This window comes from Ylistrum balloti, unplaced genomic scaffold (assembly GCF_031769215.1).
Source record: "Ylistrum balloti isolate Yb309-2 unplaced genomic scaffold, AGI_CSIRO_Ybal_v1 Utg369756, whole genome shotgun sequence".
In the NCBI taxonomy this organism is placed as follows: Eukaryota; Metazoa; Mollusca; class Bivalvia; order Pectinida; family Pectinidae; genus Ylistrum; species Ylistrum balloti.
Genome location: NW_026781957.1, coordinates 1470418 through 1498372, shown reverse-complemented (window position 1 = coordinate 1498372; position 27955 = coordinate 1470418). Strand labels below are relative to the sequence as shown.

The 27955-nt window shown below is 36.1% G+C and overlaps 1 protein-coding gene across 1 annotated transcript in view; it reads right to left on the bottom strand.

Annotated features, from left to right (window-relative positions):
* Positions 1–27955, bottom strand: part of LOC132543467 (A disintegrin and metalloproteinase with thrombospondin motifs 9-like) — a 153980-nt gene that overhangs the window by 9680 nt on the left and 116345 nt on the right. The window contains exons 12-30 of the mRNA XM_060206969.1: positions 27231–27373; positions 26739–26802; positions 26025–26139; positions 25679–25815; positions 24410–24536; positions 23953–24048; positions 23541–23707; positions 22378–22501; positions 20382–20517; positions 19945–20152; positions 19447–19611; positions 18807–18971; positions 17139–17552; positions 16776–16943; positions 15756–15986; positions 14682–14840; positions 14300–14476; positions 476–640; positions 11–184 (exon numbers count right to left, since the gene is read on the bottom strand). Of these exons, the coding sequence (XP_060062952.1) occupies positions 11–184; positions 476–640; positions 14300–14476; positions 14682–14840; positions 15756–15986; positions 16776–16943; positions 17139–17552; positions 18807–18971; positions 19447–19611; positions 19945–20152; positions 20382–20517; positions 22378–22501; positions 23541–23707; positions 23953–24048; positions 24410–24536; positions 25679–25815; positions 26025–26139; positions 26739–26802; positions 27231–27373 (3135 nt within the window). The remainder of the gene's footprint in view (positions 1–10; positions 185–475; positions 641–14299; positions 14477–14681; positions 14841–15755; positions 15987–16775; positions 16944–17138; positions 17553–18806; positions 18972–19446; positions 19612–19944; positions 20153–20381; positions 20518–22377; positions 22502–23540; positions 23708–23952; positions 24049–24409; positions 24537–25678; positions 25816–26024; positions 26140–26738; positions 26803–27230; positions 27374–27955) is intronic.

The following is a 27955-nucleotide window of genomic DNA, read 5'->3' as shown; positions in this document are numbered from 1 at the left end:
ATTTAATTACCTCTGACCATTCTCCTCTCTGCCAGGTAAAGTTAGAGCAGGGCTTTCTCACACACTCCTCTCTCTGTCTTGGCTTCTTCTTGTTTGCACACAGATTAGGATCAACTGTTCTTTGGTGCCTGGCTTTACATTTGAGGCCCCGGGTTCGAATACCAGTTCCACAAGTAACAGAGCACTGCAAAGAAATAAATAAAACATGTAAATCTCTAAGTCGCCATAATTCCAGTTATAGTTCTTGAGATGGTAACAAACATGAGATGTTAAATTTCTACTGGGTGCCATTATAAATATGTTATTGAGCTTAAAATGCAATAAACAAATCTGTGGGATTCTTTCTTAAACATGTCCCAAAAGTTCCCAGGCGATACCATTGACAGATGTTCAGAAAGAGAGGTATGAGGAAATTGTTTGTTGGAACACTGACAAATGATGATTTGTAGATTGTGGGCTATAAATACACACTGACCTTTGTCCATTCTGTTGCCTTCCACTTAGGACATCTTCCCATTTTACAACGCCGTGTGTTTCTTGGTTTCTTACCACGACATTCATTAGATGGGCGTGTGTTCTCCTCCTCATCCACACAAAGAACCTCACGCTGCTGGTGGCCACGCCCACAAGTTGCAGAACACTGTAACACAGGTGGAAGGTCAGGGTTAAAGTCAACCATAGTGCAATCAACATGTCCATGTACAAATATTGTTTATTTTTATCTCTACCCAGAAATTTAATCATAACAATAACTGATCATCATTTAATTCAAATCTTAAAAATGAACAAAAATGAAGTTTGCTTCCTCTCGATTCATAAATCAGGAATATATTAAGATTTTCCATCAAAATCTTGGCTGTTGTATCTAACATGCCAACTAAATATCATTGTATCTTTCTTATTGGGTACAATGCAGATAACCTTTTCTGTTATTAACCCCAAATTTGTAACGAGTCTTTGCTAAGAGACGGGTTAATTACTAGTAGCATGCAAGTCACTGTAACTGCTATCAGAAATCAATATAAACATTCTGAACACGGTGCAAGCCAAGTCCAATATACAACAATCTCTTTACACTTACATAATCTATATCACAAGAACAGTTCTATAATGATTCAGCTAAACGTAATCAAACTCTGTCCAAAACAGATCAAATATGCTACTGTGTATTTTTGTTTAATTGTTTTATGTATGATCTATTTCAGAGTTGTCTCCCTTACAGATATTTTCATTTGGTTCAGTGTGTTTTTCATTGTACCAACAGTTAATTCACCAAACACACATAACCCATTCATGAAAGATTTACATTTCCCAGCTTCTCATACCAGAACTCTTATGGGATGGAGATAGCAATAAGGCAGCATATAACTTTAAATTGATTTTGACACTAAGTATTTCTGTAACAAAATCACTCCCACTGAAAGTATTGCTGAGTTATCTTCAAGTTTCATATATAAACAGCCAAGTACCATGTGAAATTATAAATCACTATGATTATTACTGACAGTATCTAATATATCACAAAATTCCCATGCACTCCTTACCAAGACCAGAACAGGTTTAACACTTTAATGTCTTACCAATTAAAAAATGCTAAATAGAAACATTCTTGTTTTTACAAACAAATTGAGGCAGAGGATTGGTAGGATAGATGTACAAACAGGATGCTAGCAATAAGGACTTGAGAAAGCAAGGTCTAACAGGATATTATAGATGCCTCAGACTACTTTATACAAACAGACTACAGGAATATTTCTACCCAGACTCTTTAAAAACAGGATTCTAAAATCTACTACTAAACAGGGCTGTTAAGTCTACAACAGACTTATATATACACAAGATTATATAAAGTCTCAACACAGACTAGCAGTAACTAGACAAATGTAAATAGTCTGGCTAATAGATCTGCTTACACGGACATCTAGACAGACAGCAGTAACTAGACAAATGTTAATAGTCTGGCTAATAGATCTGCTTACACGGACATCTAGACAGACAGCAGTAACTAGACAAATGTTAATAGTCTGGCTAATAGATCTGCTTACACGGACATCTAGACAGACAGCAGTAACTAGACAAATGTTAATAGTCTGGCTAATAGATCTGCTTACACGGACATCTAGACAGACAGCAGTAACTAGACAAATGTAAATAGTCTGGCTAATAGATCTGCTTACACGGACATCTAGACAGACTAGCAGTAACTAGACAAATGTAAAAAGTCTGGCTAATAGAGGGATCTGCTTACACGAACATCTAGACAGACAGCAGTAACTAGACAAATGTAAAAAGTCTGGCTAATAGAGGGATCTGCTTACACGGACATCTAGACAGACAGCAGTAACTAGACAAATGTAAAAAGTCTTGCTAATAGAGAGATCTGCTTACATGGACATCTATACAGACAGCCAATCCAGATTCCTGATAGACTTAGGCTCTCAGACAGGCAGACAAATATAAAATCAATCCAGACTACTAAACAGACTTTGTCAGACAGACAATCAGACAGACAGGCAGACCTACAGACGGACACACAGACATACACTCAGACACTAAATCAATCCAGCCTACTGACAGATTTAAGCTGACAGACACAGGTAGACAAACAGACAAATATAAAATCATTCCAGATTACTAAACAGAGTTTGTCAGACAGACAGACGGATGGGCTGACAGACACACTGAAGCACCAACAGACAGACAGAAAGATGAGCCTGCAAATAGCAAGGTAATCTACCTTACAGACAGACCAGTCTACTCAAACAGCAAGGTAATCCAGCTTACAGACAGACCAGTCTACTCAAACAGCAAGGTAATCCAGCTAACAGACAGACCAGCCTACTCAAACAGCGAGGTAATCCAGCTTACAGACAGACCAGCCTACTCAAACAGCAAGGTAATCCAGCTTACAGACAGACCAGCCTACTCAAACAGCGAGGTAATCCAGCTTACAGACAGACCAGCCTACTCAAACAGCGAGGTAATCCAGCTTACAGACAGACCAGCCTACTCAAACAGCGAGGTAATCCAGCTTACAGACAGATCAGTCTACTCAAACAGCAAGGTAATCCAGCTTACGGATCAACTTTAGCTGATAGGCAGACAGACAAAATGACAGCCAGATGGACGAATAGACAAACTGACAGTGAAAGACATAATACTCAGCAGACAGTCATAAGTATGACTTCAGATCAAAGCTTCAAGCTTTACTTGTTTGTCCACTTTTTTACACTGAAAACATTCTATATGAAAACAATTACATAAAGAAGGCAGAATTTGGATTCCATTTCCCAAAATTTATATCACTAATACATTACTTATGGGGATCACATACAAATTCTGACTTCATATCAGGAGTGGACTTATTATAGGACAATGAAATAAATGAGAATTTTTCAGAAAACCATCATGTGTGGGTGGTCTTATAAACTGAGCTGATTGTGACATAAATACGGTATCAGCAGATCTGAATGGCTGCTTAAGAAATGTAAGTAACACTTTGGTACAAAAAGGTTAACTTATTTTGAACACTTTACAGTAAATAAAGATAATATTCAAACAGAATACCAGCTTAAATAACATACAGAAACAATTTGCAAAATGTGAAATTAGTTTTGATATAGACAAGGCAGGTTTGACTTATTTACTGTAATGGTAGAGGGTTCAAATTAATCTGATTCAATTAAACCTAAATATACACGAGATGTTATTTATATATATTTTCATTGTCTTTCAACATCCCTTTAATTTTCCCAGTATTCGCTGTAAGTCCAGTACACTTTTACCTATACTCTCTCACATTAATAGACAAGATCCTCGTTTTAAATCAGTCATTATATTTATATCAGACAAACTCTCATGCTTGGCAGTTATACTAAAATATATTGATGCTTTTTTGGGTTCTTGTTAATTGCCATTATAACAACTGCAGCCACTTGTTCAACTGTTTCATGCAATCTTTTACAGCTGTCAAAATGATATATTTCACAGGTATCAAAACATTTTGCCTTTTTAATTAAATATTTAGCAGAACTTAACCTATCAAACAAAATTTGTGATATGATTTTAAAACTAAACTGATACAGTTTATAAGAAACGTTTTTTCTCTATCTGTCAGAACCACATTGCTGCTTCCCTTAGTGTTAAACTTCACAGACGATGTATTGTACAGGTCTGTTGAAAAGTGGTGAACTATGTGATAAAAACTGATGTTATTTCATGAACTGCGGTGAATTTTACCCTCATGATCCTGGTTTTTATGTGTGCTTTACATATCAACAAAGGCGTAGTAATATCTGTACAGACAAAACCACACCCTTCTAAACAGCATTCTCTACTCGAGATTGAATCCGATACCAAAACACCTCCTTAGATTAGATTCTGATGTTCTTCACAGCATTTTGAGAAAAAACAGATCTGTTTCTAACCACAAGAAAGACGTTATCGTAAATATGAGGTTGTTGTAGGACTAATTATGGGTTCAGTTTTATTGACGGAATCATAAATTGAAGAGAAACAATATTTTGCAATGTTTATCTATATAAATGGACAATGTAATTTTTTTCTGACAGAATGTGATACATCATGTTGTTAACATGATGTACGAGTCCCAAACTCTAACATTAATGCTGGTCTTGATGGATTTTTCTCATTCCATGAATACCATGATAATTAACCAGTGATCCTCCGAGTAAATATGGTGGGTCACTCTTGAACATTGAACATGGCTGCTCCATCAAATACCAACTCTGGTTATTATGATGCAATGTCAAACTTCATTCCTATTTTTCTTTAAAGCCTTACATGAATGATTTTCTCAGAAAAAAATAGAATGCTTGTTGGTCAAGATAAATGTATGGTTGTCAAATTTATATATGGTTGTCAAGTCAATAAATGGTTGTCAAGTCAATACATGGTTGTCAAGTCAATAAATGGTTGTCAAGTCAATAAATGGTTGTCAAGTCAATAAATGGTTGTCAAGTCAATACATGGTTGTCAAGTCAATACATGGTTGTCAAGTCAATACACGGTTGTCAAGTCAATACATGGTTGTCAAGTCAATACATGGTTGTCAAGTCAATAAATGGTTGTCAAGTCAATAAATGGTTGTCAAGTCAATACATGGTTGTCAGGTTTATATATGGTTGCATTATGGTAATCACATCAATATATTGTTGTCATATCAATATACAGTTGTCATTATGATATGTGGTTGTTTTGTCAATGTATGTTGTCATGTCAATAAATGCAAGTCAATAAATGGTTGTCAAGTCAATACATGGTTGTCAGGTTTATATATGGTTGCATTATGGTAATCACATCAATATATTGTTGTCATATCAATATACAGTTGTCATTATGATATGTGGTTGTTTTGTCAATGTATGGTTGTCATGTCATTGTATGGTTGTCATGTCAATGTATGGTTGTCATGTCAATGTATGGTTGTCATGTCAATGTTTGGTTGTCATGTCAATGTATGGTTGTCATGTCAATGTATGGTTGTCATGTCAATGTGTATGGTTGTCATGTCAATGTGTATGGTTGCTATGTCAATGTATGGCTGTCAAGTTAACATATGTAATAGATGGTCTAGTTTCCATATGGATTCAAGCCTTTTCTAATGTGTTAAGGAGGTTGTTATTAGATTATAGGAGTACATGATGAAATAGTTAAAACTTGAGAATACACTCAACAGGGGCTTAAGGAGATGTTTATCTTCAATGGAATGTGCTTCTCTGGATCTTTCTCCAATAACTTTGGTTAGTTTGAAGTTGTAACAACATTTTGTTGTCGGTATCAACTTGATCATTGTGAACAAAGTTTTATATTGTGCTAAGTTTGGTCACTATAATTTTTTGTAATATGTATAAATTTGGTAATTATAAAGTTTTATATTGTGCTAAGTTTGGTTACTATAATTTTTTGTAATATGTATAAATTTTGTAATTATAAAGTTTTTTAATGTGTATAAGTTTGGTTATCATCAAGTTTTGTATAAGTTGGGTTTTGTAATGTGCATGTATCCATTGGTTGCCTAAAATAAAAAACCTGATCAATGATCTTTATTCTGGAGAATGGTAAAAACTAGTGTTAGATATACACAGGTTGATCACTTTGAAAATCCACTGCTATCTCTCTGACCCTTAAATTTCTGGTATAAATTTTGCCCAGCTTTAACGTACGAGACCAATGTATCTGAAGATATGATAGGGTCAACAATTCAAGCTTCCAGAAGTCAGGGTATCATATAAGATGGACTACGCTCAACATAACATCTTTGGTCCAAACTAATTTCTACATTTTCAAAGATATCCTGATGACATTAATTATCTGGATATGGCCTTTGGTGAGGGATGGATCCTGGAAGAAATTTAGGACAAAAGTGGCTGATGAGTTTTTGTAGGAAAGTGGGATATTAGTAAAAATCTTCTAGCTTTCTGTACTTTTTCAAAAAAGTCAATTCTTTTTAACATGACTTTTGAAAAACGTTTTTGACTCCTGTGGGCTAAGAGCTTTATATTACAGCAACAGGAACCAAGAGTACTCAGACAAAATCCAAGTAATCAAGCACTTAGTAAAAGGTATTATTGAGTGTGTACCCAGACCAGTTCTGAAATTTGACTACTTTATCAGACAGGAACCAAGGTTAAGAAAATCAACAGAAATTTTCCCTGTTTCTGTCACTTTCTTCACAAATACAAGGTAAAGTAACAGCAGAGTTGACTTTTCCTTGTGTTACCGATAATTACAAACAGGAATGTAGGACATTGTAGGATTGTAGGACTAAACCAGCTTACAGGCAGGTAACTTTGATTTTACTGTTTACATAGTAATTCTACGATTACTGGTGAGGAAGTTTGGTTACATGCAAGCAGAAGACAAAACATTAAAAACACAAAAAGAGGAGATCATAAACGGTGGTTTAATACAAATTAATGCTATCAGTCTTGTGATAATAAAAATGTTATCAAAATGACAAAAAATAAAAAATCAGAAAAAACAATTAAAATTAAAAATTAAACATGAGTGAATTAAAAATTAGAAAAATTCAATTGAACACAACAAAGTTTTGCTAACGACCTCATGTCAAACAAAGAAAATAACAGCTGTCATTAACATGCTTCCGGGACCAATAACAACAATGACCCAGATATTTCATTTATAGAATCTAAAAAAAATCATTGATTGCTTTATTCATTGATGATTTAAAAAAAGAATGAAGCATTTTGATTGATAAGGAGCTGATATATGTACTCAGATATAATAAACATACTACTACATATAACCCACCGTAGGCCAAGAAGGCCATCATCACACAGGCTCGGACTTACATGTAATTATATCAGCAGGTGGGGGCTGGATGATGAAATCACATTTAATTAATATTCTAATGAATAGCAATAAATATGTATTGGTATAATGCCAAGCATGGACCATTCAAAACAAAGGGCAGTAACTCTGGGAGATCAGAATGGATGTGGACTGACTGATTGATAAATATGGTAATAGCTTTATGGATGAGAACAAGCATAAGAACAGAAGTACACTTTGATAACTGTATGTACTTTCCTTTTAAACAACAGTATTTCCCAATTTCAGTTCCTTTATCAAATATGACATGCATTTTCTGACTACCATGTCAGTCATTTCAATGTGTACTTATTTTTACAACAATCTCCTAATCAATCATTATCATTTTTTAATGAAATGCATCAAAAAATAAATCTTGTTTTGTGAAAAATTATTTTCTTTAAAATTTTCTCAATATTTCATTTTCTATCCAATTTCATTGTGACTTCATTGCTTTAGAACAAAACTAATCACACCTTTTTTTTTAAGAATCTGAGAAAATGAAAACAGAAATAAAAAATATGATTAGCTCAGTAAATCGTGTACATGAAATTCACATTTAGAAATATGACCAAATATGGTTATGTGCGTAAAAAACAACATATTTTATAACAATATCTTAACCATTATATAGCTGTATAAATATCATTTACATTTTATAACATTGAACATTTAGGGATAATTTACTAAGGTATTAGAACAGATCATTTCAATAAAAATGTCACAAAGATACATTTGATAAAATGTACACCTTCACAGAGAACTTCATTAAGGCACAGAGTAAACTCCACAGAACTGCCATCAAAACACAATGATTAAATTCACAAAAACATTATAAAGAAAACTTTACAGAACTCACAAAAACATAAAAATAAATTTCACAGAACTTCACAAAAACAAGAACGAAAACTTCACAGGACTTCATAACACATGAAAGAAAACTTCACAGGACTTCATAACACATGAAAGAAAACTTGACAGAATTTCACAAAACACTGTAATTACATTTATATGTAAATTACACAAACTTGACAATGTTATAAAAATGAACTTCACAGATCACCAGAAAGACAAAAACATAAACTTCACAGAAATTCAAAAAGACAAAAAGTAAAATTCACAGAGCCTCAAAGTAGACAAAAGAGTGAACTCCACTGAACTTCACAGTTATAAAGTTTATAAATGTTGTAAAAGACATCAAAGTACACTGCACAGAAGTTACAAAATACCGCAGTGATAAACTTCAAACAGACAATGAAACATCCTAGAACTTCAAAAGAACTTCACAAATACACTGTGGTAAACTTCACAAATCTTCATAGTTGTAAGAGTTATATAAAGAAAACTGATACAAGTTATCAACTTCATACCCTGCCACAAAAACATACAAGTAATCTTAGAACTGAAACAAATCAATTTCAAAAAATTTCACAGACTAAAAATAGAACAAATGACCTCAAAAAAAAACATGTCCAATAAAGTGAATCAATTCTGTTCCTCTCACATATCCTTAACATCATAATTACACCACTCCATACCATTATCTGGAACACACTTGATAAGAAACTTAACAGATATGTGTCCATTAAAATATGATTTCACCACTAAAACAATATCATTCAAAACATAAAACACACAAATATGAGCATCTTTATTAACAAAAAACAAATTCACAAGTTAGTGACTTTGTTAAATTAACAAATATTGTATTGACAGTACAACTTAAACTTGGCTTGATTTCTAAATGACCCATCTGTGAAGCAAAACATAACCTGACTTGATAAACTGACATCATCCCACAACTAGAAAAACTTGTATTCATGTACTTTACATGTGTGAACCAACAACTTGACAATTGAAGCCTTAACTTGATGATCCTTGACAATCCTAGCCTTAACTTGACAATCCTAGCCTTAACTTGATGATCCCAGCCTTAACTTGATGATCCTTGACAATCCTAGCCTTAACTTGATGATCCTTGACAATCCTAGCCTTAACTTGATTATCCTAGCCTTAACTTGATGATCCTTGACAATCCTAGCCTTAACTTGATGATCCTTGACAATCCTAGCCTTAACTTGATTATCCTAGCCTTAACTTGACAATCCTAGCCTTAACTTGATGATCCCAGCCTTAACTTGATGATCCTTGACAATCCTAGCCTTAACTTGATGATCCTTGACAATCCTAGCCTTAACTTGATTATCCTAGCCTTAACTTGACAATCCTAGCCTTAACTTGATGATCCCAGCCTTAACTTGATGATCCTTGACAATCCTAGCCTTAACTTGATGATCCTTGACAATCCTAGCCTTAACTTGATTATCCTAGCCTTAACTTGATGATCCTAGCCTTAACTTGACAATCCTAGCCTTAACTTGACAATCCTAGCCTTAACTTGATGATCCTTGACAATCCCAGCCTTAACTTGACAATCCTAGCCTTAACTTGATTATCCTAGCCTTAACTTGACAATCCTAGCCTTAACTTGACAATCCTAGCCTTAACTTGATGATCCTTTCCTTAACTTGATGATCCTAGCCTTAACTTGATGATCCTTGACAATCCTAGCCTTAACTCGACAATCCTAGCCTTAACTCGACAATCCTAGCCTTAACTTGACAATCCTGCCTTAACTTGATGATCCTAGCCTTAACTCGACAATCCTAGCCTTAACTTGACAATCCTAGCCTTAACTCGACAATCCTAGCCTTAACTTGACAATCCTAGCCTTAACTTGACAATCCTAGCCTTAACTTGACAATTCTAGCCTTCACTTGATGATCCAAGCCTTAACATGATGATCCTAGCCTTAACTTGATTATCCTAGCCTTAACTTGACGATCCTAGCCTTAACTTGACGATTGTACACTTAACTTGATGATCCCTGACAATCCCAGCCTTAGCTTGATGATCCTAGCCTTAACTTGACGATCCTAGCCTTAACTTGATGTTCCTAGCCTTAGCTTGATGATCCAAAGCCTTAACTTGACCATCCCAGCCTTAATTTGACGATCCCAGCCTTAACTTGACGATCCTAGCCTTAACTTGATGTTCCTAGCCTTAGCTTGATGATCCTAGCCTTAAATTGACGATCCTAGCCTTAACGTGATGATCCTAACCTTAACTTGATGTTCCTAGCCTTAGCTTGATGATCCTAGCCTTAACTTGTCAATCCTAGACTTAACTTGTCGATCCTAGCCTTAAAATGAAAAGAAATTAACTAATAAATGTATTACTGAGTTCTATGATCCTAACAAAAAAATACAACAGTCATCACAGCAGCATACACAACTGTAACCCTAGCAACACATTCAATTGTTACCACAGCAACATCTATGGTACAGAACTCTTCATCTGTCATCACAGTATTACATATATAGTACAGGGTTCTACAACTGTTGCTATATGAACATAAACTGTTACCATAGCAACAATCAGCTGTTACCATTGCAATACACTGTATATAAACATAAATACATAACATAATTACCAATCAATGAACTTATCAATTATCACCATAGAAACAAAATCCAAATTGCATTGATAAAACTGTTACCATAACAACCACTGAAGACAATCATAAAAAGAGTCATGGCATTAATATTGGCTGAATCACAACATCATCACATGGTTTCACTAACTGTAGAAATGTTTGTCTAATCACAGGCTAAAAGTAGATCCAAACTTTACCAGAAAAACCAGTCTCAGACAGACAGACAGACAGACACACAGACAGACAGACACACAGACAGACAGATTCTAAATGATCCACAACACAATGTTAATATTATACACAAGGCACTGGAATACTGGAATGCACATCATCATCTACAGATCAGACTGAATCCACAACATCATCTACAGATCAGACTGAATCCACAACATCATCTACAGATCAGACTGAATCCACAACCAACAGATCAGACTGAATCCACAACATCATCTACAGATCAGCCTGAATCCACAACACCATCTACAGATCAGACTGAATCCACAACACCATCTACAGATCAGACTGAATCCACAACCAACAGATCAGACTGAATCCACAACACCATCTACAGATCAGACTGAATCCACAACATCATCTACAGATCAGACTGAATCCACAACATCATCTACAGATCAGACTGAATCCACAACCAACAGATCAGACTGAATCCACAACATCATCTACAGATCAGCCTGAATCCACAACACCATCTACAGATCAGACTGAATCCACAACACCATCTACAGATCAGACTGAATCCACAACACCCTCAAAATAGCATCTGTCACCTTAACAGCCCCAATCAAACTCAATTTCAAGAAAACTTGTCATCTTCATATTAAAAGTTCTTGAACTTTTCATTTTCATATCAAAAGTTCCTGAACTTGTCATTTTAATTTCAAAAGTTCCTGAACTTGTCATTTTTATATTAAAAGTTCCTGAACTTGTCATTTTTATAATAAAAGTTCCTGAACTTATCACTTTAATATTTCAAAAAATCATGAACTTGTCATTTTCATATTAAAAGTATATGAAAATGCAATTTTAATATTAAATGAATATGAACTTGTTACTTTTAGATTAAAAGTTTGTGTCACTTTAACGTTACAAATGACTGAACTTTAACCTGATACATAAACGTCTATGTATATTAATGAACCTGTTTCTTTAATATTGAAAATTTGTGAACTGGTAGCTTCAACACACCGTCAGAAATAGACTTCAACGCTATAACTATCTAATCTGTGATCCAAGCCGCTGAGGGTAAGGCAACATTAAGATACCACTTCATACTGTTCAATACCAAAACTACGCCTACCACGGACGTAAAGACTATCTTACCTTGGAGCCTGGTTACAGATACCAGATATAGCATCCACTGGCACACTCTCTATAGTCAGATTTCATCATATTATAAAATGTGAATTCTCAAATCCACATGTAGTTCCCACATGTTTGTTGTAGCTGATAAGACATTTATTGTATATTTATGGATAATTTAGTGCTGATAGTTGTTAGTTGAGAATTGGAGAAATTAACGTATCATTCCCACCAACACTGAATCATCTATTTATGTCTATAATGCTGGAACCATAACTTTAAAATCTGATGAAAAACAAAAATCTTTTCATATACAAGTACATTCTAAAATAAAAAATTTACTTCAGCTATCACAAAATCTTCCATTCTTTTTATCAGTAACCAAAACCTAGCCATATTGTTGTCAGAATATTACTTAAAGATTTGTGAAGATGTACAGCAGTATGTGTTTCAGTTTGTTAAGGATACCAAAGTTTGTGAAACATGAAGGAATCAGATTATATCTACTGCAATTATGATGGTTTTATTTCTCCCCAAGTGTAAATATGGGCTCTATTCAAATCACAATTATTATCCAGAAATCTAATTCACACATAGATTAATAATCAGACTTTCAACAGTGCACATGTACAGGAGGACACAACAAGCAACAAATGCGCGACAAAAATAATTAACACAAGAAAAAGCAATGACAAAAAAGCTACATATAAAACAAAAACACACGAACATGTTTTAGCATGAGATGTAACAGTCATCTCTAATCACAATAAATAAATGCATTGTTCCTGTTGAGAAATGTCACAACCAGTCTTAATGTCCAAAGGCAGCAGAGGCCAGTTATTCACCCAATCATGCTTCAGGTTAATATCACAACAAACATGGTCAACTCCGAAAAAATCAAACACACATCAAACAAAAATCTGGCATGGATTTGTGATTGAGTTCAAAAATATTTATCAAATTCAGTATCTGTATCGATTAAAACTTATGTAGATAAAGACTCTACATATATTTTACAAAGTTTTTGCTACGAAAATGGTTATGTATGTCATGTGTATGTAATGTGATAACTACAGCCTCTCTTTGGTCAACTGCCACAATGAATATTTCAGCCAACCACAGCTTTAGATGTAGACAAAATAATGATATGAATTCTGGGGTTCATCTTCTACTTGCAGGTCAGTTTGGAAATATATCTCTAAAGTAGTGAGGCATATGTTACCCACATGTCCACACAGCAGACAAAAATCTTTAACAACAAACAATCAAACCTCTTCCCAAAAAATATCCCCACTAATTACCTCTATATTATTCAATAAAAATGAAAATGTAAACATTTTTTGAACAATTACACATTTGACATTTCTCTTTTACATAAATGTATGAATATAACTTTGAATACAAGGTATATGCATAACTTCTTATTTCTCAGTTCCCTCCTCCTTAAAAAAACAATTCAAAATTACATAATGACCTTGACCTCTGAAAAAGAAAAAAAAAATGTCCTTGACCTTTCCTGCATGAGGTCAAATGTACTAGTTGTATTAGCATCTGTGATTTCTGCATATAGATATAGTTCTATATATATATATATATGTATGTGCCACAGTTAAAAGTGCTACCACAGCCGTTAGTTTGCAGGTTATAGAAGGTGGTAGAAACGCCGCCGCGCCTTAAGTTTGTGGAACATAGCAGTATAGACTTGTAAGTATATATAGTGCTTCCATTGAGATGCTCCAGTGTTACAACAGTAAGTTTACAAAGAATATATTATTTCTTCCATTTAGAATCTCCAGAGCATGAAAGCTTTGAAAGTTTATATGAAAGCTGAGTATATATATGATGTATATACTGGCAGGTCCAGAAGAGAGAAGAGACAGATCCTATAGCACACAAACACTAACACCCTCACCATGCACAAAACAGCAGGCAAGAGAGTTGTAAGAGGAAGATGTTTGTTTTCTCTGGCAACTAGTGTCAAAGGACGCCAACGCACATCTACTGACGTCGCCGACGTAACCTTTGTTTTTGTCTTTGGCGTTGGCGTTGCCTTTGACGTTGCCTTCGGCGGCGGCGGTTTATGGCGTTATAGCGGAGGTAATATTTGTACCAGGGATTGTCAGGTCTTACCGGTGACCAGGGCGCTATGTACCAACGCCGACGAGTGCTGCATGGTCCGTTGTTACAGAGGCGGCGATTGGGTGGCATGGTGGTCATGTTACAGAGGGTGTTGGATACAGTCCTGTCATCCAGCTGACAAAGGACGCGACGACTCTGTTCTCCATCCTTACCACATGTTACAGAGCACTGAAACACAAACACAAAATTGTTTCGGGTTTACAAAAAGTCTCAGTAGTTCATCTGCTCAACACAAACATTGTAGATATTCTTTTCTTCACTGAGTAATGAATTTGGGATCTGGGATTCAATCTTAACTATATATCATCTCATATTTTCTCTAAAAGTTTATCAATAATTGATAATGACCACGTGACAACTCATTGTTTCTCACCTGTGACCACATGCCCGTATTCCAGGTACCACAAGATTTGGTCTGACAACGTTCAATCTCATCTGGTTTTTGTTCTAAGTCACACTTGTCGCTGGCTCCAAGTTCGTCCTGACAAACCACCTGGCGACGCCTCCATCCAGATCCACAGGTTGAAGAACACTGAAGAAAAAATTCATCCTGTGTAAAGATTATCTATCTTACATGTTTATAAACCTAGGTAGGATTTTTAAAAAATATTACAGGAATTTTTTTCCTTTTGGCAAAGTATACATAAAGAAACAGAAATATTTCCAAATTTATCATATAACTACCTCATTACAACATATGTTGAACATTCCCAACAGAAAATAAATTTTTGTGATATTGAAAATTTTTGAAATTAAGAACAAAAATGCCAGTAGGAAGCACAATCATAAACTAGCTTTAATAATTGACAGCTGGTTATAACTGTTTGTTGACACATTGTTGTGATATTCAATCATGATAATATTCATCCAACTTGGACACAAACTTTGACCACAAACTTCCGCACAGGACAATCAGAATCACACATCCAGGTCATCCTTCCAGGATACCCACACAGGACAATCAGAATCACACATCCGGGTCATCCCTCCAGGATAACCAGCCCTCACTATAATCAGTATTACACACCTGGCTCCATGGCCCTACCCTTCAGGATAACCAGCCCTCACTACAATCAGTATTACACATCTGGCTCCATGGCCCTACCCTCAAGGATAACCAGCCCTCACTACAATCAGTATTACACAACTGGCTCCATGGCCCTACCCTCCAGGATAACCAGCCCTCACTACAATCAGTATTACACACCTGGCTCCATGGCCCTACCCTCCAGGATAACCAGCCCTCACTACAATCAGTATTACACACCTGGCTCCATGGCCCTACCCTCCAGGATAACCAGCCCTCACTATAATCAGTATTACACACCTGGCTCCATGGCCCTACCCTTCAGGATAACCAGCCCTCACTATAATCAGTATTACACACCTGGCTCCATGGCCCTACCCTCCAGGATAACCAGCCCTCACTACAATCAGTATTACACACCTGGCTCCATGGTCCTACCCTCCATTGTGTGGTTCCCTCTACATTATTGGATGTGATAACCACTGTTTCATAAGAATCTTCACTGACGGTTGGACAGTCGCCTCCATTACACACACGACTGGTCTCGGGGCGAAGATTGCGATCACACTGATCTTCATCTATAGGACGTCGGTTGACATGGTAACAAACAACCTGGCGTGTGGTTACACCCTCTCCACACGAAGCACTGCACTGTTGGTCAAATATTACCCAATAAAAAGTTAGATATGAAACAGAACTCTTTTGTTTTATTTCTTTTTCAAGACAAGTAATCAGTATATCTACAATTTATATATAATCACACTAATAAAGCAGCATGCCCATGTTTGGTGGTAAACACATGGACATGTATAGGCTGTAAATATGTACATATATATATATAATCACACTAATAAAGCAGCATGCCCCTGTTTGGTGGTGAACGCATGGACATGTATAGGCTGTAAATATGTACATATATATATATAATCACACTAATAAAGCACCATGCCCATGTTTGGTGGTAAACACATGGACATGTATATGCTGTAAATATGTATATATGCATGATCAATAAAGTAATAACGACAGTATGGACAAGTGAATTGTCAAATTTTCCAGGCAACCTACCCCTTTATCAAGACACAAATATTACATAAACTACACCACAGACATGTAACATAAAACAAATACAAAGTTATAAAGTGGTGTAAATTAAGTTGTTTCGATATTCCCTTAAGCAAATGGACACCAAAGGCCCTTTTTAAGGGACAAAAAACTTAAGTTGTTGTATGGAAGATGATGATTAAAATATCAAAAATATTTTACATCAATCTTGGTTTATATACGTAATATTGTTCTATAGTAAGTCCCTGAGTATGACTTCGGACATAATTATCTAGCACCGCGTTTCATTGTAGGATATATACAAAAGGATTACACCATTATTTATCAGTACGGAGAGAATGTTATTCATACTCCTATAAATCATGACTGAATTACCTCTCCCCAGTTTCCAGATCGCCATATTCCACATGCAGCTCTGATGCACGGTTCACGAGAGGAAGGTTTTTCTTGGTGTCTACAGAGAGCACCACTTTGAATGTGTCCGAATTTATCCTCACATCTGATGTAGCGAAACCTTGTTCCCTGTCCACAAGTAGCTGAACACTGTAACAATTCCGACAAAAGATTTCACAATTTTATTGTATTCTGTCTTTCAAGCAATACTGGAAACTCTGAAAGAAGGGAGATAACTCCTACTGTTTTGATTAAAAGTTTTGTAATTTTTTTTAGGAAAACTATAATTACACACAATTATTAATTGACTAATTCGCTGTATTTAACAACAAGCATCAAACCTACCCAGGTCCAGTCGCCAATCTTCCAGGAGGTGTCCAGTCTGACAGCAGTCCTTCGAGATGCCCTGGTGGTAGTTGGTCGTGCTGTAGTGGTTACTGGGAAAGGGGTTGTGGTAGATGTTGAGGAAGTCACCGGTGATGTTGTCGTAGAGGTAGTTGGTCTTGTCGTAGTTTGTGTCATCAGTTGAGTAGTAGTTGTAGTAGTTGAGGTAGTGGTAGTGATGGTAGTGGTGGTGGTAGGTGTAGTAGTGGTAGTTGTTGTAGTGGTCGTAGTAGTTGGACAAGCCCTGACATAACACTTTCGTGTATCATAAGGCTTGGAGGAAGGGTCGCATAATTCCTGAGGCAGTATCTCCCCGTGATAATGACGGCAGTCGATGCGGCGCTTTGAAACTCCATGTCCACATGTTACAGAACACTGAAAAATTTTAACCAATTAATGCATCATCTGTTATCAAAATTTTCATGGACTGAATCATCATGTCTGGTATATGAATTATAAACATACTTTAAAATGTGTTTATATAGAAGTTAATGATATATTGATTTTTATCAAAGTATTTCTCATTATAAAGTTAGTGTGTCATAGTGGCGTTCCATCAATGTCAGAACATAACTGTTAGGCTATTCCACCTAGATATTTAATCAACAAAAAAAATCTACTGATACTGTGAAAACTAAGTCTATGTAAGTATGAAGTAACCTATATATATATGTATATTGTGATGTGCAGTTAACATAGTTCTATAGATATTTTATAAATCTGAGACATTCTGTAGACATTCCAGTCTACTCCGATATCTAGGCATCTCCAGACAAGGTAATGGCCATAACATTGTCGCGGGTGGCTGGCTTGGTTTGTGGACTGTGAAACGTGTTTGTATCCGGATCACTTATCATTATAGCTCAATATCGACAAATCTTTAACTGTGATAAATATCATTAGTCAACACCAATGGTAATATACAATGAAGGTAGGAGATTTTATCTGGCATGCACATTGTCTGTATACTTTCTGTCCTTAACAACGGCACAGGAATGTGTGAAATAGGACACGTGTAAACACCATTTGATGGATTTATTGAGAGTTTGATCACTCGATCACTTGTGGCTGTGACCAAGTGGTATTTCTGTGCACAATCTCATCAATTTATCAAACTCTCATTGACTTACAACCAATAAACAGTCATTATCAAATTGTGTAAAATGTCAGAGCGACATATGAATCAAATATGGGAAAGTCATGGATATTTAGGTAGAATTTTAGATACCAGTTGAGAGTGTGTCTCCCTCCATTACCTCAGATAAACCCTCTGTACTATAAGGATCTAACTACTCAAAATGTTTAAAATCATATCCTTCACTTTGAAAGATGAGAGATTTACCGTGACTTTTTAACAGAATTGGCCAAATACTTGATCATCACAATTGTTGAACAGTTTCCTGGCCCCTATTTGTGGGACCCTTTCTTTCCCTATTTGTGGGACCCTTTCCTCCCATATTTTTGGGACCATCTTCTCCCATATTGGTAGGATCTGTTTTTCCTCTAAAATGCCTGTATCAATTTAGCAATATACATTCTATAATTATGACTGAAATGAAATACAATTGATATATTTATATCAATGAAAAATTACCTTCAATTTTTAAAACAAAGAAAATATGAACTTACGTCTCCCCATCTCCTCTCCCTCCACTCAGGACAACGTTGACGGTTACAAAGTTCACTGCTTACTGGTTTACGCTCATTCTGACAATACATGTCGTCCACCTTCCTGTCACCATGGAAACAGTAAACTTTGCGATGTCTGGTTCCTGAGCCACATGTATGAGAACACTGCAAAATATGAAGATAAAAATGTAAAGAAGGAGTGAAGTAGGAGCAAAATATTCAGCAACAAAAAAAATCAACCTACATGTCATCTAACGACCAACACTTTCTCTCCTACAACTTATCATCTGACAACCTACATGTCATCTAACGACCAACACTTTCTCTCCTACAGCTTATCATCTGACAACCTACATGTCATCTAACGACCAAAACTTTCTCTCCTACAACTTATCATCTGACAACCTACATGTCATCTAATGACCAACACTTTCTCTCCTACATCTTATCATCTGACAAACTACACCTGTATCTTTACAACCTATCAATCCTTTGACAACTTAACTATCATTTGACTACTTACACCTGCATTCCTGCAGTTTATCAACCTTTGACAACCTACCAGTCATCTAAAGACCTACAACAGCTCTTAAACAGCCTACATCTACTCCCCTACAACCTACCAATCACTCAAACCTACCCCTGTCCATAAAAAGGTTCGCCAGTCTGGACACGGATCGTCATTACAAGACCGTGTGATGATGCGTTCCTCAGAGTGACACTCTGTCTCTGGTAGCTCGTTTCGACTGATGTCTGTACAGGTTGCACGCCGTTGTTGTACGCCTCCATCACATGTTTGTGTACACTGTAGGTAATGGGAGGTATATACAGAAAAAATTCAACTTTCATTTGATCAAGATATCAAAGATAAATTACTTTTTCTGGATATCAAAAGCTTAATTCTGTCATCAAATTTTTTTTTTTTTTGCAAATGTTATCAACATTCATCTGAAAATCAGTACAAGTAAACAAAAACATCTTTCTTTTCTTTGAAGACCTAGCCACGAAATCAAGTGCCAACAAAAGAGCATATTTCTGAAAACCATGAAAATTGAGCTTCACTGAAATATATGATAATACAGTAACTGTTATGTTATATCAGATTTAATGTTGAAGAAATTCTAAAAAATATCAATACCTCTGACCAGCTAGCATACTGCCAGTGTGTGGGGAGACACTTCCCTGTACAGGATACCACGTCCCCAGGCCGTGGCCCTAAGTGGTCACATTCCTGGTCAGGTAGGTCTTCTTCTACACCTAAGATGTTCCTCTTGACACAGGCCACATGCTGGACAGCCACACCCTCCCCACAACGTGTAGAACACTCCTCTTCCTCAATACGCCATCTACAATGGTCAAGCAGTGAATATTGTTAGGATCTTTTTACAGTGGTCAAACAGTGAGTAGAGGGTATTTTTTACAGTGGTGAAGCATTTAGTACAAGGACCTGATTATTGCGGTCTGACAATGAGTATGGAGGTCTGATCTGGACATGGTATATAAAGCTAGCCAACATTATGACAGAAATGTTCCTTTAGCTACAAAGAATAATCCGTTACCATAGAGATGTCTTACCTGAGGTTACAATTCATGTTGCAGACTTGTTTTAGCTTGGAAGGTTTGGGGATGCGAAGTCGTTCACACTTACGGTCAGACACGATGGTACGATCACGATCGTCACTCACACAAACCACCTCACGGGTCTGCTCTCCTGTTACACAAACATCAACATTTCAATATCAGTGAGAAACGATGACCTAGTCGTTGTCCTACCATGACAACCTTCTCCGCAATATGTGAAAACCTAATATGTCCAACCAACTGTGTTTAGCCTGTGATATCCCAGAGAACCAACACATCTTTACAGGACTACAAGCTTAAACCCAAGCCATGGCTTATTGTCTGATAAATATGTTAAACAACATCTGTATCCTGTAAATCACATAGATTTCATAAATTCTTCAATTTGTAAACTTACGTCTTCTGACATAAATACATAATTTCACAAATGCTGATCTAGAAATGACTTCAAATTTTGCAAACAATGAGCTGGACCTGGACTCAGTTAGACTCAATATCAGTAACAGAATCAACCTGAATACCATCCCGAGATATCGTTGTACATGAAAGATTTGAACTGGCAATTGATTGTCCCCATGAAAAATAAATCACACACAATGTGATTTACAGAAGTCAGCTAGTTACAGTTAGTTAACCCGAACTTCCCCACAAAAATTAATCATTCTACAGTATTAACCCTAACCCTAACTTCCCAACAAAAATTAATCATTCTACAGTATTAACCCTAACCCTAACTTCCCCACAAAAATGAATCATTCTACAGTATTAACCCTGACCCTAACTTCCCCACAAAAATGAATCATTCTACAGTATTAACCCTAACCCTAACTTCCCCACAAAAATGAATCATTCTTCAGTATTAACCCTAACCCTAACTTCCCCACAAAAATTAATCATTCTACAGTATTAACCCTAACCCTAACTTCCCCACAAAAATGAATCATTCTTCAGTATTAACCCTAACCCTAACTTCCCCACAAAAATGAATCATTCTACAGTATTAACCCTAACCCTAACTTCCCCACAAAAATGAATCATTCTACAGTATTAACCCTAACCCTAACTTCCCCACAAAAATGAATCATTCTACAGTATTAACCCTAACCCTAACTTCCCCACAAAAATGAATCATTCTACAGTATTAACCCTAACCCTAACTTCCCCACAAAAATTAATCATTCTACAGTATTAACCCTAACCCTAACTTCCCCACAAAAATGAATCATTCTACAGTATTAACCCTAACCCTAACTTCCCCACAAAAATGAATCATTCTACAGTATTAACCCTAACCCTAACTTCCCCACAAAAATGAATCATTCTACAGTATTAACCCTAACCCTAACTTCCCCACAAAAATGAATCATTCTACAGTATTAACCCTAACCCTAACTTCCCCACAAAAATGAATCATTCTACAGTATTAACCCTAACCCTAACTTCCCCACAAAAATGAATCATTCTACAGTATTAACCCTAACCCTAACTTCCCCACAAAAATGAATCATTCTACAGTATTAACCCTAACCCTAACTTCCCCACAAAAATGAATCATTCTACAGTATTAACCCTAACCCTAACTTCCCCACAAAAATGAATCATTCTACAGTATTAACCCTAACCCTAACTTCCCCACAAAAATGAATCATTCTACAGTATTAACCCTAACCCTAACTTCCCCACAAAAATGAATCATTCTACAGTATTAACCCTAACCCTAACTTCCCCACAAAAATGAATCATTCTACAGTATTAACCCTAACCCTAACTTCCCCACAAAAATGAATCATTCTACAGTATTAACCCTAACCCTAACTTCCCCACAAAAATGAATCATTCTACAGTATTAACCCTAACCCTAACTTCCCCACAAAAATGAATCATTCTACAGTATTAACCCTAACCCTAACTTCCCCACAAAAATGAATCATTCTACAGTATTAACCCTGAAAGATTTGTCTCTATTTTCCCTGAGGCACATTTTTCTTACCTTTACACAATCTACTACACTCAGACCAAACTCCATGGTTTTGGCTCCACACAAAGTGGGTTTCTATGGAAACCATATATGAGTACTCTAAGTTGGGTGGGTAGTGCTTTCCAACAGACAGAACCTGTAGAGGTCATAAAGGTCAAAGGTTACATGGTGAAAAAGTCATTCAAAAGTAAAAAAAAGTGCCATTATGGTATAAATATATATATATATATATATATGATTATACATGTTGGAGCTCTGAACATTGTATATAGTTCTGAGATCATTCCTCTCTTAATCTGCAAACATAAATTTGTCAAACAGTTAGACATGATCAAAGTTCCTTACATCATAAAGACAAAGAAATGTAAATGAAGGTTGAGTATTCTGACAGATTGAATTCCTCCATCACAAGTCTTCTGAAGCTGTCTTTGACATTCCCAATATATCTATATGACGTGTCTTTGACAGATTCAATCAAATAAAAAAACTTTGTTGTGTATAAATATGATGATACATGTGACCAGAAGTCAACACTATTTGCTGTCAATCAAACACAGATAGTGCCACCTGGTGGCAACCTCTGACCTTTCCTTGTGAACAGAAGTCACATAAATTATGAACAAAATATCTATAAACATGTCAGGTGAAATCTACAGCATACAGGGCTGTCATTGAATTTACACTAAGTAACCATGGTTACTCTAATTATCTGGATTATAACTTTCTTCCCTTAATGTTTTGTGGTGACATCAACATTGGAAATAAAAAAATTTAATATTGATTTCAATTTTGATGAGTGTTAAGTGTCCTATACAGTAAGCTAACAATGCTACTAAAACATCAATCCTGCCTTTGATGATGTTGTTAATAACAGCTGATAATTTCTAGTGTAGGTATTGACATTCAACTTATATCATCAAAATTAAAAAAAAATAGTTCATCCTTATCAATACCAATATCAGGTATAAGTCAGATAAAGCTATGGAAAACATTAAACATTCTAACACAATACAAATTTTACAGGTAGATAAATAGACTACTAAAGCTTAGTCACTGATACAACATCCAATCAAACGTGACTAATTAGTGATAACAATATTAACCATGAATGTCATATTCCTACCATTTTCCCTACATATTCAACTAAGTTATCTAATAAGAAATGTTTCACTGACCATCAGTGTGATGTTTTCCCCTATTGGACCGGTGGAGTTGATCCGTTCTGTAATGGTGTCTGACCCACTGTAATCAATACTGGCACTCTTCACTTTGATCTTTCTACGAGCTGTATTCACCACAAAGTCACCATTTAAGATAAAGTGACCAGTGGAGTTCCGAAGAGCTGTGTAAAAAAAATGATTTTTGTATCATTGTGGGGTAGTAAGCCTTCTCCTTTTTATATACACCGTCTATAAGAGTTGTCTCCCCTGAACCTAATGTCATTACTAGAGATTTGCTCCCTAAAACACTTTTAGGACAGTGTACTTTAATGTTACAATTCTAATAATTCAATTAAGGATATGGCGGATGACGGTAATATTATGCGTAAATTGTAAGCCAGGCGACACACAATTGTATTCTGTTTACCTAGGTAGTTTCCATCCTCTTTTAGGTTCATAAAGCCACGCTGTTGAATCATAAGGTTCTTGGCTCCAGAGGGTATCTCTGCCACAAAGTTGTAACCTGGAACACAGTGGTACAGGCAGTGAGAGAACCTGATTATTAGTGGGGAGTTTCCACGACAACTAACAGCGTAATAAAGTGGTCCTGACTGGGTCAAATGTCTGCCATCAATGTCACCACCACAATTACATTATAATCAGACCAGGGTAACTGTCACAGCCTTCAGAATGATGGGGCAAATGACCACCCGATGCTGCTATTAATTACTGTAATTAGTGAGAGTAATTCCAGGTCTCTACTTAAGTCAGCCCAAATATTTTTGTCTTTTTACCACAACATAGCAGACAAATACGGTAAAATGTGGCAAATTTCAACATAAATTCTATAAGTCTGATTTGATTTAAAGAAAAATTTAACCCACCATAATCGGGGATACGCTTGAACTGATTCACGATTTCCTCCATAAAACAGGAAGTGTTGTCTCCTCCACAAATCCCACATCTGTCCAACTTGAGTCGTGACCCCAGACGATTGTCACAGCCAGCACTCTGTAACCATGACAATGGTCAAACACTCATAAGTTGATAAGCATTTGTCAATATCCATAGGGTTATGTTGTATATACTAGCAATTCTTTTTAAATTCAATATCTTATGTTTTAAAAGGATTTGAAAATAAAAATGAAGTTAAAATCCTACAGAACACCTCATGCAGAATGTTAAATAATTGTGTCTTCTTTTGTTCATTTTTAAATACAAAATAATTATTATTGCGACTATGATTTTGTCTGTATTTGTTCAGCAACAAAAAGAGTAAGTTGAATTCTCAAAGTATTGATTAAGAATGACTGATGGTAAAGCCTGATTACATGTCCATAAGAGTGAGTTGGAGTGACACTGGTGTGTCTCAGTTCATCTGATCGTATTGATTTCATGTCAGAGGTTCAAGGACAAAAGCATTGAATCTGTTTGCCCTTTTGATTAGTATGACCTCAATCTCATTTTATCACTGAGAACAGTCAATGCTGAAATAGCCTTCTTCAGAAACCATATCGCTACAAAATGACAACCAGCACCAGGCCAGTGATTCGTATACATTGTAATGTTTTTTCCACAGGAATGAGCGCTGGGACTCACTTTTTCATTTCTTTGTTACTTTCCCACTCATGTTTTCCTTGTTTTATCTACTTCTCCTCAAACTTTCAGAAAATCAGCATTTTGATAAAAATTTCCATGATTGCTTGAGTGATCAATGTGAAAATCTGTTGACAGATTATGTGAGCCAATGAGCTGTTGTGCGAGTCATTTTCTGAGTCAATGAGCAATTTCTAAGAGGCGAGCAATGTTCTGAGTCAGCTAGTCAATGAATCTGTTGAGCATCTTCTGAAGTTGTGCGAGTCAGAAAACATCCTTCAACCATTGTTTGAGTTACCAGTTCTCTTTTGAGTCAGTGAACCATTGTCTGAGTTACCAAATCTATTTTGAGTCAGCGAACCATTGTCTGAGTTGATGAGCCAATGTCTAAGTCAGTGGTTGTTTTTCCCCAAATTAGTCATCAGTTATCTGAGGCATTAAGCTAACTTCTGACTTGTTGGTGAATAAGCCTTTGTACATTGTACGCTAACCTGATACTGTAGTGTTTTTCTGTTTTATGTGTTTTTAGCAATATCTACTGCTAAACAGATGTTTACCTTACACTTTCCATTGACACAGATGTCATATGTTTTTGGTCCACACTTGGTGCCATCTAAAACCTTGTCTGACAGCAGATAATAAGCACTGCTCCCTGATGGTCTGCAGTACAGCTTACAGGCATCCTTCAGACGAACTGCCATGGAAACATACACAGATGCAATAAAATGGAAACAAAAAATTATATCATCTTGACTATAACTACACTGTATCATAGTGTTTGTGAATATAAAGCTGCCAATGTTCAGAGGAGAGCTTATCTTTATATCAAATAACTTTTTCCAAAAAATCACAGAAAAAAAATTGATTAATGAGACAGAAGTAAACACTTCTTCCTTCACTTACTTCCAGCATATTTGGGTACCCAGCGGACATTGGAAGGAAGGCCACGATGTTTGTGAGTATTATCAAATCTGGAGCACTGAATTTCCCTGAAGTCTGGAGTGTCTTGTTCACATGGCTGCAACACAGGAGGATGAAAATGTAGTAGGCATAAAGGACAGCAGTATCTCCTATCAGATCTTACCTTGGTATTACATGACCTATGACCTCTTGCAGATCTTACCTTGGTATTACATGACCTATGACCTCTTGCAGATCTTACCTTAGTATTACATGACCTCTAACAGATCTTACCTTGGTATTACATGACCTCTAACAGATCTTACCTTGGTATTACATGACCTCTAACAGATCTTTCCTTGGTATTACATGATATCTAACAGATCTTACCTTGGTATTACATGACCTCTAACAGATCTTACCTTGGTATTACATGATATCTAACAGATCTTACCTTGTTATTACATGACCTCTAACAGATCTTACCTTGGTATTACATGATATCTAACAGATCTTACCTTGGTATTACATGATATCTAACAGATCTTACCTTGGTATTACATGACCTCTATCAGATCTTACATTGGTATTACATGACCTCTAACAGATCTTACCTTGGTATTACATGACCTATGACCTCTAACAGATCTTATCTTGGTATTACATGATATCTAACAGATCTTACCTTGGTATTAAATGACCTCTAACAGATCTTACCTTGGTATTACATGACCTGTAACGGACCCTCCTTCCTGTGCAGTATTTGCCTCCATGGGCTGGGCTGTGGAGAGATAAAATACCCTGTGCCATTATTAAGTTTTATGTTAACTACTTTAGTTCATAAGTCTAATCAAGATGTTCCTTTCTACTACTAGTAATCAATTGTGACCATGATACAAATACTATGACTTATTGAACTGGGATGAATCAGTGATTGTGACCTACTTAAACAATTATATATAACAGTGAAAGACTGAAACTGCAAAACAAAGGTGACCTATTTACACCAAAATATAACAGTGACCTATTTACACCAAAATACATCAGTGACCTATTTACACAGAAATATAACATTGATCTATTTACTCTGAAACACAACAGTGACCTATTTACACTGAAACACAACTGTGACCTGTTTATACTGTAAAGCAACAGTGACTCACTTACACTAAGACAACAGTGACCTACTTTGAGATGTAAGTGACTTACACTGGGTTGTTACACTGACGAATTCCTTTCTTAACACCACCTGCACAAGTTCTGGAGCATTCTCCATAATCTTCCCAGCGTCCCCAGCCTCCATTGATTGTCACTAGAGGGCGCTCTGCTCGACACACACCGTGTCTACACCACTGAAACACAAGATTAATTTGTGTTCGTGTTGTTGTCATCAAATACAATCATTTTCATACATAAACGTGACTATTTTCAGAATAAGAAATGATGATTTGCCAGTGGCAGGAATATTTCTGACTGAAAGTCTTTGTAAGGTTACTACAACACAACGAGTTGCTACACAGATATCTGTGAAAACATCCTTTTTGTTCAAAGCTTTTGTTAAGACCACGAAAATTTGAACCACTGAAAAATCCAACCTTACATAATTCTGTAGCTACATAGAGAAGATAAGACCTGAAGAAGAGGATTCCAAAGGGGAGGATATAGCTTAAAGAAATAAAAGACAGCATGATGATTTACGGCGACAGAGAGATGTCATCTCTCCTGTAAACCCTTGACCCTGATATTGGTATTCCTTATTAAAACAATGCAAATCTCGGTAAATCATCAACAGTATTAAGTGATATGGGGGTGAGAAGACAAACAGATAGAGACCTTCCACAACAATAGTTGCTTAAGTACAGTTGATAACATGGATAAGATAGGCACCAACAATGTCTGGTATTTACACCTCGGACGACAAGTCCTGTTATTGA